At 39.2% G+C, this 12,365-nt stretch overlaps 1 protein-coding gene across 5 annotated transcripts in view; it reads right to left on the bottom strand.

The window, feature by feature from the left end:
* The window catches only part of LOC124120608 (cyclin-dependent kinase 17-like), a 115,332-nt gene that overhangs the window by 14,893 nt on the left and 88,074 nt on the right, over nucleotides 1-12,365 (bottom strand). For all 5 annotated transcript variants that reach the window (XM_046483483.2, XM_046483473.2, XM_046483462.2 and 2 more), the window contains 5 exons: nucleotides 11,946-12,073; nucleotides 7,960-8,082; nucleotides 6,357-6,413; nucleotides 1,929-2,043; nucleotides 619-713 (listed from right to left, as the gene is read on the bottom strand). In XM_046483483.2, the coding sequence (XP_046339439.1) occupies nucleotides 619-713; nucleotides 1,929-2,043; nucleotides 6,357-6,413; nucleotides 7,960-8,082; nucleotides 11,946-12,073 (518 nt within the window). The remainder of the gene's footprint in view (nucleotides 1-618; nucleotides 714-1,928; nucleotides 2,044-6,356; nucleotides 6,414-7,959; nucleotides 8,083-11,945; nucleotides 12,074-12,365) is intronic.

Genomic DNA, 12,365 nt, shown 5'->3' with positions numbered 1-12,365 from the left:
TGTATCATTTTTCCATCATTAGTCTCCACAGGACACCAATCTAAAAAAAGGTGAAGTGATATGCGTTTAGCCTCTCCTTCAAGATAAAAGTGATGTGCATTCATGTGTGTGTGTGGCTGCCTGTGCTGTGTGTGGCTGCCTGTACTAGCCCAGAGTAATGCTGACTTTATGGAGCCAGTCCACTGAGATACCATGCCACAGTTTAGCATTGATAACCCACTCAGAAATAGTATTCTGACGCCAAGTTGATCAATCATTCTTTTCTCCCTTAATGTTGAGAGACAGGCAGGGTAATAAGGAGTACCATCTCTAAATGTCTTCTAAGTTTTATGACGTGGCCAGGGATCTAACCAGCTTCAGCTCTCCAGGCAGACGCTCTATCCACACAACCACGAAGATGGTGACAAAACTACGTACATGCTCTCTGTTGTCCACATAAGCATTATTTTGTTATTCAGACAAAATGCAGTAATAGTCCCTAAATACCAACAGGTTTATACCCTGCACTGTCCAAAAAATCAAGGTCTTGCAGAGATAAGAGATGGCGGCTGACCTTTGTGTTTTATATTCATCTCATAGAGCTTATCACTACAGGCTGTACAGGTGGGTGCTACTTACGAGATATTCAAAGACAAGTGTCAGAGACTTCTCCGTGTGAATTATATCATGTAGCGTGACGACATTGGCATGCTTCAGATCTCTTAGCAGGGACACTGCAACAGACATGGGTTGGCAAATTAAAGTACATCTCAAATATCATGTTGTTCAGTACATGTTCCACTCGCCCTTCAATTTGCAGTCACACAAATCATTTAATTTATTAAAAATATTTACAAATACTGCTGTAAGACATCTGATGTTTTTTCTTGAGAGCCTTGAAATTTTAAATATCTCATATTCAATGACATTTAATGTCTGATTAAAGACATTCATATTTATTTTGGGGGGAATCACAGATAATCTGAGGGCAAGTCACCTAGAAATTTCAGACATTTCTATATGCAGGACATTGCAGAAGAACTGCGATATTTGTTTGTTGTTTGACGCCACACTCAGCAATTTTCCAGCTGTATGATCGCAACCTGTATACAATAAAGTCTGGACCAGACAATCCAGTGATTGACATCATGAGCATCGAACTACGCATTTTGGATACATGTATGATGACATGCATCAACCAAGTCAGCAAGATTGCCCACCCGATCACGTTAGTCACCTCTTATGACAAGCATAGTCGCCTCTTATTGCAAGCAAAGGTTTCTGAAAAAGAGCTATGAATGCTTTATGAACACTGGATATCTTTTCAAAATGAACACAATATATCTCCTATCTTAATAATTTGCATATAATTAATGCACCAAATCCACAAACTTGAGCAAAGGGGTACATTACTAGGCCTACCGCAAGGGAATGGATCAGGGTGCATTCGATTTTATTCTCCACTCCCTGGGAAGTATACAATTTTTAATCTGTTTTAAATAACATACACTCTTCAATATAACAGAAAGTGAGGCAAAGGAACTATCTAATTACCATGTACTCTAGCTGTGAACCAGGGCTGGAGTACATGGCTTGGAGATGAGGCACACTAGAAGCCCTGACCTGTATCTATCCTAATGGAGCACCATCCTGTCAGTGGGGACACTGTTTTCAGTTTCGTTAACATTTCCCATCACTATCACTTACACTAAAGAGAATCTAAGTGTGGCTGGGCAGACATTTCCTTGATTGCAGTGCAGGGGCAGGTAACTCCCTTTCCTGATGACAGAAGAGGGGCAGATAACTCACTTGCCTGATGGCAGTACATGGGGAAGATAACTCACTTGCCTGATGGCAGTACAGGGGGCAGATAACTCACTCGCCTGATGGCAGTAGAAGGGGCAGATAACTCACTTGCCTGATGGCAGTACAGAGGACAGAACACTCACCTTCCCTGATGGCGGTACAGGGAGCGCCTTCTTCATGCTCCAGCCTGATTTCCTTCAAGGCTACCAGGTTGTCAGTAAGTCGACTTTTCCCTTTGAACACTGTTGCATATGTTCCCTGTAAAGATGATGAACTTGTATTTTGACTGATCCAGAACACAATCAGCTTATCAGCAAGGACAGCTGTGAGTAGTAGCCTTCTTGCCCAAGCAACATTGCCAAATGGTAAACCCTGATTACTAGTTTCAGTTTAACTTTGGGGGGATGTCCCAAAACATCAGGCCATAAAACTTTCCAGTCGACTTTAAAGGATAAATTTGTATTTCTGTATCTGATTGGTTGGTTGGTTGGTTTGTTGTTTAACACCGCACTCAGCAATATTCCAGCTATATGACCAGACAATCCAGTGATTGACATCATGAGCATCAATCCACGCAATTGGGACCAATGACATGCATGAACCAAGTCAGCGAGCCTGACCACCTGATCCCTTTAGTCGCCTTTTACGGCACGCATGGGTTGCTGAAGACCTATTCTACCCCGGAATCTTCACGGATCCTCTGTATCTGAGCATCTGTATTATGAAATAGTATTTGGCAGAAAGTAGCAATCATGTGAGAGTTGGATTTTTGACATCTAAAATGTCCAGAGAAGAATTTATTATTTTTGTAAAACCTAAGACAAAACTATTTTTTTCCAGCATTTTCTTGAAAAATAATATTTTTACAAAATTTTCAACCCCCTATGATATCCTCGAAGCAGTTCTGTTTTAGAAGGTGCTACTGATATTGTACTTGCCAATATTGGATACCACAATTGTTCCTCTTAAAACCCTAAATTACTTTGTGGAATGGAATTGTGACCGATATTGTAAGTGCTATGACTGTCATAGGTTTATATGAAGTAAAAGTAAGTTTGTGGACCTGACCCAGGGCAGACATAGACATGTATCTCTATGTAGCTAATGGTTTAGGCTGTACAAGAACCATCTTAGGTACCAGTCTGGGAAACATCAGCTTTGTACAAGTTGTAAATCCATTAGACATAAATTGACACATGTACTTTGAAGTTTTATTGAAGCCAAATGATGGTAGCAGAAAAACCATCAAAGCGTAAATTCACAAAGTGGCACTAGAACCGTCTGACAAGCAAATGCACAAACACTGAGTCACCAGAGCTGAGAAGTTCGTGTAATAGTGACCAAAATGTTGTCAAGGTTGAGAACAGTTTACGCATTCACTCCTGAGTCAATTTGGCTGACAGGATGCAATTGCTGCTTCATCTTGTATCAGTGCTGTGAATAGGACATGTTAACCAAGGGCAGTCGGCCACATAAAGGTGAAATCGGGCCTGGCTTCAACAGCTATTGTACCAGTACACGCATTCCCTAGATGCCTAGATGATGGACTCACTCAAGCAGCAGGTATTGGGAACCTGCTGCTTCTCCACAATCAGTGACAATAACTGGCTAAGGAACAGACAAATGGTCACATCACATTAGAGTTGAGAATGCATGTGGACACACAACTTATTTAATTGGACTTCATTCTTGATATCCATTTGTAGTGAGACTGTTAAATCTAACCTAGCAACCGTCAATAACATGTTGTCTATCGCAGGGAGCGAAAAAAACAGCTCGTCTGTTAGGTTGCGGGAAGTGACTTTCCAGACAGCAAGTTGTCTTTTAAAGCAGCATGCCCAATTTGCAAGACAAAAGATTTATCCACAAAATATGATGACTACTCTGACTGCCAGCCCCTTCATTGTTTCAACACCATGTGTAACTATTACACACCTCTTGACCTGTGTTCGAAATAGACATCAGACCGTAGGTCCGAGGCCAACAGATATGTTCTCGGGCTGGTAGTTTTAAATTTCAGCAGACCCTTACTGCCTACAATTTATTTAAGCAATAAGTTATTATGCATTTTTTAAGAAATGTGATAAACATAACGTTCTTATACATAAACAGTAGGATTTGACCTTTCAAATAACATGTAGTCGCAAAGAAGTTTTACAGGCTTATCCTGATAAAAGTAGGCTTCATCTATCACCACCGAGTCTCTGGGAACTCGGTGTGATAGCAGTAAAAGCTTTTGGTTGACTGGTTGTGTTTTGTAATATATATTGCAAGAGTATGTCTCCCTGCTTCAGCTAAAATGTGGGCCTACAGTTTTTCCATGGGGGCCTACAGTTTTTCCACGGGGCCTACAGTTTTTCCATGGGGGCTACAGTTTTTCCACGGGGTCTACAGTTTTTCCACGGGGGCCTTCAGTTTTTCCACAGGGCCTACAGTTTTTCCACGGGGTCTACAGTTTTTCCATGGGGGCCTACAGTTTTTCCACAGGGCCTACAGTTTTTTCCACTACAGAGTTTTAAGGCTCTCAGTTTACCCTGCTGAGTTTCAGACACTGCTCTTGACTCTATATTTTACAGGATGGATATCTGGATAACGTTTGACATAAACATAAAAAGATATAGCCAACTACAGCAGTTCAACCCTAATCCATTGTCAAAGAAAAACATCAGCTTTTGTTTCTTAGTTATATCATTGAAGAATATGGTACATATATTGTCTGGACAGAAACCCTTTGAAACAATTATTGCTGACTTTCGAGAGTGTACTGTGATATTTGAAAGGATTTGAAAAATCATTAACAACATACTCAACTATAGTGAATAAACTCATAAATCCATAAATGCCTATTTGTTATGTTGAAAAACACAACCCAAAACACACAAATGATTTTAAGGTAATTTTGACAGCCAGACTCTTTCTTTTCTGAGTTAAACAGTGCTGACTATGTTATGGTTGTGAGGTTTTCATTTTAAAGAAGAAAGAAAATGTCTTCATGTTTGTGCTACAGAATTAGTTGTCTCAAAGAACCTTTTTTAACATTATGTCATTTCAACATTTTTACCAGCTGCACTATACAACGATATCAATGTGGGCTCCAGGTGCTGTACCTACTTTGGGCTTCAAACCCATTCCTTACTGCGACAGACAAATGCTCACACTAACCACTCAGCCATAGTGAGTGAGTATGGTTTTACACCGCTTTTAGCAATATTCCAGCAATATCACAACGGGGGACACCAGGAATGGGCTTCACACATTGTACCCATGTTGGAATCGAACCCGGGTTTTCGGCGTGACGAGCGAACGCTTTAACCACTGCTACCCTATTGTCCCGCTTATAATATAGCCATAGTGCATTATAAGGGACTCCCTAACTCACCAACAGCAATCTACCTTGCATTACAGGCATCCTTGGGAAGTCTTCATTTACAGTCAAGTACCGTTAATCCGACATCAATGGTTGCATATGATTATGTCAGATTAACGAGTATGTTGGATAAACGAAATTAAGTAGTATCAACGTTTGTGATTGAAAATCAGACAGCTTCACGATAGATAACGATTCAAACATGTAATAAATAAATAAAAAATAAATATTCATATTGTTATGTTACATTGTTGGTGGAATATGTTTTCTTATCATGCAACCTCTAAAGTTTAACACAAAACAACTGTTACGGGCTGCATGACTTATTCAAAATACTTTAAAAAGCATTTAAAAGAATGGAAGTCGCAAGTTTGAAACTGGTACCGCAAAGCTTAAGAAAGCTGCTTTCTAAGCCATTCACTGTTAGTCATTTCATTGGTAGGTCATAGTTCGCGAAAGGTTGTTCTGACGTGACCTGTAATGGGATGACCTCGGCAATAGCGAGAACTTGTATCTGATTTTAATGAGATTGAGGTAATCTAAGCATGTAATAAATCTTGTTTCTTTATTTAAAGCATTAATTGTTTATTGTTAAGCAAGATTATCTTTGCAGCAGTTGTAATATGCAGCTAGCAGACGATTCATCTCGCATCAAAACACGGGCTGTGTACTCGCGGGCAGATGACCACGGAGTACGCTGATCACTGTGTCGCATTAACAAGACTGATTAATGAGTGATTTCGGTAATTCGTTGCAAATTAGGTGTGTCGAAGTCAGAGTGTGAGACTGTTGGATTAACAGGTCTAAATAGCACTGATTTAATCGGTTCCCATCATTAGTGTAGGATAAAGCCAATTGTCGGATTCACGAGTGTCGGATTAACGAGACTTGCCTGTACTTGATAATCTGCCTGAATGTTATTATTCAGGACAGTGCAGATAAAAAAGTTGTTTTCCCTGAAAATTCACATGCTCACTAATGAACACAATTCAATTCCTTGTCATATCTGAAAGTAAAATATTCAGTGCTATTATTATGTGTGGATGAAAACGTTTTTCTTTTTCTCCCAATCTCAAAGTTGGGTCCTGATGTTATTGGCCCTTGGGAATCCCAAGAAAAGACTGTTGTTGGATGAAAAAGCACACCCCTTGTTGTAACTAGTAATCCAATCTCTGTACCACCCTGCTATGAATGCCATGCTTACCTCCCCAAGCTTGTCCAGCTTGGTGTAAGATTCAATCTTTCCAAAACCAATTTCAGACTGAAAAAAAGGTAAAAGGAAGAATATTAGTTCAGCAATCTCATGATGTGAGGAAAGCTCTCATGGGCAGTAATATCACAATGTACATGAATATCAACTTTTGAAAATAAGATGAAAAAAAAGGGTGCTTCTCCTTTAAATAGCCTGGTTGAAATTCATTATAAACACAAAACTAAAAGCAGTCTAGACAGATAAACAATCAATATTTCCATAAAGAAATATATGAGATATTAAAACCTATTCTACACAAAGACTCAATGATGCAGTCATTGGCAGTAAGGACATACGTGAAGTCAAGCCTAACAACATTATTGTAGTATCCTGTCACCCAACAAAGTAATATTACAGGTTCAGGAAACCAGGGGTTGAAAGTGTGAGCACCTGTCCATGCCCCATGAGATTCTGGGTAAGAATATGTCCCCAGCAACCTATGCTCCTGATTGTGAAGGCATCTGGGTGTATCGGATGGCCAGATTTAATGACTTGGCTGAAAGCATGCCATTGTACCCTGACTTGTTGCTCACAATATCAATCACTGGATTGTGTCGTCTAAAACTTGTTTATTTACAGGCAGATCTATACCGAAATGTCGCTTTTTACAGTATTAAAGAAGTTGTTATCCATAAAATTATGTCATATAATATAATACCTTGTCATATAGCAGTTTCAGTACTGACTGAGAGACAAACAAGTCAGGATACACAGGGTATGATTTCATTCTGTTTTACCACCGGCACCAGGTGCAACCGTGTATATTAATCAGGTTGCACAACCAAAATATTGACTGCACCAGTCCATCATAAATTGAAACACTGTATTTTCAGTTATTTTGAATATTAATTAAATTCAAAGAAAACATAAACATGAGAATGTGCTCCAGTATTGTATTTTGTGTAATCTGTTTTCACATCATGATATCCAGTAAACAACCTCAAAAAGAAGTTTCAAAGTGTCAGTTTCATATGATTGTATGATTGTAACCTCATGAGTGACTGTTCTAGAGGTAATTGTAAAGAATTAGTTCTGCAATTCACTGCATTCAGACCACCTGTGTATTTTACCAATTTCATAAATTTTGTTTCCTTGATTTGAAAAGATTTGCAGCCAGTTCTAAAAGAATTCAGTTTTCCACTTTCATCAAATATAATTGCTGAGGTGGGAAATGTTACCTGCACTGGGAGCAACCTGACAATAAAAGTTACCTGCACTAGCAATGTATTACCTTGGACATAGCAAAATTGATCCCTGATACAAGGACATAAAACAACCTCTGTGAATTAAGTTATTAAGACCTAAACAAGGTTACTATCATCACTCAGTGATTGCTGTTTTATGCCACAGTCAGCAATATTGAAGTGACATCTTGGCAGCCATTTATTAACAGCATCAGCAACAATCTCAGTATCACAACCATCCGTCCCCAAACCCACCCAATCTTCATTAGTCGCCTGTTGCAGCGAAACAGGGACACTGGGGACGACATATTGTGCTCCATAATTGCAATGGGTTAGAATCACGTCCAATTTCTTTGACAGACTGTGCCTACCAGTGACTTCCTCCGTGACCTCCGAGACAGCTGGCCATCGGGACTAAGGGTCAGATTTTGGCGTGCTAGGAAATTCTCTGGAAGACGGATGTCAGCAGGTAGAGACAACCTCTTTGTCACCTCCTGAAAACAGAACAAAGCGTCATTTTAATTTTTCAAAATTAGAGTTATGATAAGAACTGAGTATTGCCTGGTATCTTGCGATACGATTTGTATCACGATACGGACTGATGATACTACTGGTATCACGATACACATCAAAAAGTAAGAAATTATGAAATCACTGAAATACAGCTCTAAAATCCCTTTCTTCATACATTTATTTATTTATTGTTATCTAATGAAATTTAACAAAGGAAACCACAAGAGCAAAACAATTTTAAATGAAGGGATGGTTATTTAATGTAACAGTTAGTTGGCGCATCCTCAGCTACCAAGTCCTTCTGCTCTGCCATGCTTGCAGGTGGTGCAATGCTACCTCTGCCATTATGGGAGGTAACTCTATAAGTTCCTGTTCTATTTATAGCATATCACGAGCTCACAAACTGATGATTCAAGTATCGTGTGTACCTAGTATTGTGTGTACCTAAGTATCGATGATATCGTAGGTATCGTTGAAATGTTACAGCCCTAGTTATTAGCATTGCTCGTTCACTCACAGGATCAATTAACTAATCTTCTCGTCTGCTAGTTTGTTGGGATAGAATATTAGTTACATGGTCCTGTGGTTCACTATTCTGAGTCCAAAGAAAAATAACACCAATTCTTTGATATCTCTTCGACTTATATAATTGAAATATCAAATTAGCAATAATTTCAAACTATTACATTCTTTTTCGGATCACATATTTGTAATGCATTGACAAGAAGCTGCAATTCATCAGAGGAAACCAGCAATTTTCTTTCATGTGATATGATTTTAGCTATCAAGAGACATAAAATCCAATTTTTTCACAGCATTAGTCACCTAGGGACAATTGTATGATGTAATCACTTCAGCCCACATACATATTGTTTGTCCAATTCAAACTAGATGTTGGAATCAGTAGACACGATTTGCCACATTGGTCTGTATACACAGATTTTGCCACCGAAAACATACTTAACACAATCCCTACAGCAAGATGAAAGAACAGCAAGAAGTAGTAAGCAAGGATTCACAATCAGTAAAAGTAGCTACAGTTGTATCACTGTTGCCCTAGCAACCACTATTTCAACATTTGCACATGAAAACCTAGAATGCATGACATGTTCAGACAATGTTTATGATACTATATTCCAGAAGTGTAACCATTTCAAGCTCTGACTTTCATGCAGTTCGGCCCTCACTCCATGGTGGTCTGTATGCATGTGAATTCCCATACTGCATCGAGGCGAGGGTCATTTCAACTTTATTTGCAGAAATTATTTAACTTTATTCAAGGAAAAGAGATACAAATCATGTTTATGTATGGAAATAGTTATTGGAACAGTTATTTAGGACGAAATGCGAAGTTTTATTGTCAAATGCTGGGCTGGCTGTCGGACGCCGGTTGACATCGCCAGTGGAAAAAAATGTGAGATCTTCGACTCCGTGTATAAGACGACCCCCCTTCTCAGCCCCCTCATTTTAGGTACGAAAAACTCGCCTTATACACAGCGATATACGGTAACTGAAAGTAACATCTCAACCAGAACTGACTGTTAAAGAATCGGTCATTTGAGGGTGGTACCTCTATGGCTTCTGACTATTACTAGATTGTACATAAATTGCTTTCTTTAAAGTTCCAATTTAGTGAGTTGGATTTAATGCCACTTTGAAAAGTAATCCAGCTATATCACGGTGTTTCAGCTTAATGTGGGAGGAAAGCCTGTGATGTCGGTCTCGAATGTGAAACCCAAGAGCTTTTGTTTGCTTGTTGTTAATGCCGCAATCAGCAGTATTCAGGCTATATGACAGTCTGTAAATAATCAAGTCTAGACCAGACAATGTTTGACATCATGAGCATTGATCTAAGCAATTGGGATACGATGACATGCATCACCAAGTCAGCAAGCCTGATCCCGTTAGTTGCTTCTAATGAAAACCATGGTTTGCTGAAGATCAATTCTAACCACGATCTTTACGGTGGAGACAAGACTAACAGCTGTAGGAAGCTGTATGATGAAATGGCGACTCGGGGTCAGTCAGTGATGACAAACCTAGAAGCATAATCAGGGCAAACCGGGATTCAAATCACAGTTTTAAACCATAAGAATTATATCATTTTTTAATAAAATAAATTCATGCATTTCCAAGGCACATTATCCATGTTCAAAGCCATTTCAAGACAGATCTCACACTTCCCAATAAAGACATTTCAAGCCTCTGCAAACACCAATTCCTGACAGCATTTCTGATGGCCATGTTGTGTGGATGAATGCCAACCCAGTGGCTGGTACAAGCACTGGATACATTCAGACGATGATGCAGGGTGAAACTATTCTATAGTTCACTCAATAAGAGCAATCAGATATTTAATTTCTCCAGCAGACTAACAACTTTCTTTCCAGCTGGTACAGCTTGAAGTAAGCACAATGCCACAGTAACACAGAACAGATGGCAATGGTGGCGAGGTCTACCTCAAGGTCAGGCAAAAACCAGGTGTATGTGTCCCCGTCACGGTCATGCTAACCTGCCTGCCTCAACACAACATACGTCCCTGTGCAGCTCAAGGAGGATTGCATGGGTAAGGTTAGACATACAAATAGTCCAAGAAATAACGATATCATATTTAAAAAATATATATCCATAAAATATAAAGTAAAACCCAAATAGAGCCCAGAACAATGCTGAATTTCTAAAAGCCGAATCAATCTAGACTTGACAAATCATTCTCGACTTGAACTGGATAAAATTTCATTTTCATCAGCCTCATGTCCTTCTGACCATGAAAATCAGTAAAATAAGAAATATAAAGGGTGTTGAAGGTCACCAACTGACCTGTTGAAGACTATTCCAAAAAGTTAGAGGGGTGGTGGGGTAGCTTTGTGGTTAAAGCATCATGCTGAAGTGAGTGAGTGTCAGTGAGTGAGTGAGTGAGTTAAAATTTAACGTCGTATCAGCATTATCTCAGCCATATAGTGACGAGACCAAGTTAATATATTTTCAATTTAGTCATTTATGCAAAGTTTTGTTTAAAAACAAGTTGTAAAACATATTTGAGCATACTATATTTAGAATCAATTCATGAAACATATTTGAGCATAACAATATTATATATTCAGTTTTAAAACACGGGCTACAGGCCACCAGTAACCAAAGCTAGATTTACGTCATCACTTTAGCCACTGGTGGTTGTGCACAATGCTAGCCAATATTAAAAAATACTCATCAATGAGTTGGCTTCAAAACACTGGTTGATGATAGTTACATTGATTATGATAGGATTACGTGTCACACAGGGGGGCAATATTTTCACGGTACTTTAACCTCCTGGACAGAGCCTTCAATAATGTCTGTTAATAGTAGCATCACACCAAAGTTAAAAACAAGCATTTAATTATTCACATACATATTTAAAATTTATCACGCCCAAGACCTGGGTTTGATTCCCCACATGGGTACAATGTGTGAAGCCCATTTCTGGTGTCCCCTTCTGTGATATTGCTGGAATATTGCTAAAAGTGGTGTAAAATCATTCTCACTCGCTCAAGCCAATAAGTTAGTGTGTTTGTTGTTTAACGCCGCAGTCAGCAATATTTCAGCTTAATGACGATTGTCTGTCTGTAAATAATCGAGTCTGAACCAGACCATCAAGTAACTGACATAATGACCTTCGATCTACGAAACTGGGTTCCAATGACATGCATCAACCAAGTCAGCAAGCCTGACCACCCGATCCTGTTAGTTGCCTCATGCAACAAGCAAAGGTTGTTCTAACCCAGACTTTAACAGGGTATTCCACAAAGTGACCTGAAGGCTAAAGTAACTGTAAGATGCACCTGGTAGTATCAAGGCAGCTTACCTCACTAAACCTCCTCTGCTTGTTGCGGAGTCGGACAGGGGAGATGACATCCTCCTTCTCGTCCGACGTGACAGACACCTCCTCACTCTCTCCATCAGATCCGATTCGGGGGTTCTCGTGTACAATACCTGCAATACAACAATACAATCAGCTTCTGTTGAAGTACAACGCCACAACTTGGATACAACTCGACAATCCACGTCATAATGAAACTGAATATATAGCAGGCCTCAAAGTTTAAATTTTACCCATTTTAGCCACGTACAAGTATTTTTTTCCCAGGTAGCCAGTGTTAAAATTAGGAAGTCGAACCAATAGTGTAGGTAGCCAAAAGCATTTGAAATTATCTTTTATCAAATAACTATTAGTGGAAATTAATGCTTTTGTTTGTGTCTACATATGTGTAACATTAGTATTTAG

Source organism: Haliotis rufescens, unplaced genomic scaffold (assembly GCF_023055435.1).
Source record: "Haliotis rufescens isolate VD_foot unplaced genomic scaffold, xgHalRufe1.0.p SCAF_16, whole genome shotgun sequence".
NCBI classification, from domain to species: Eukaryota; Metazoa; Mollusca; class Gastropoda; order Lepetellida; family Haliotidae; genus Haliotis; species Haliotis rufescens.
Note: the sequence above shows the minus strand (reverse complement) of the source record. Positions and strands in the feature narration are given on the sequence as shown.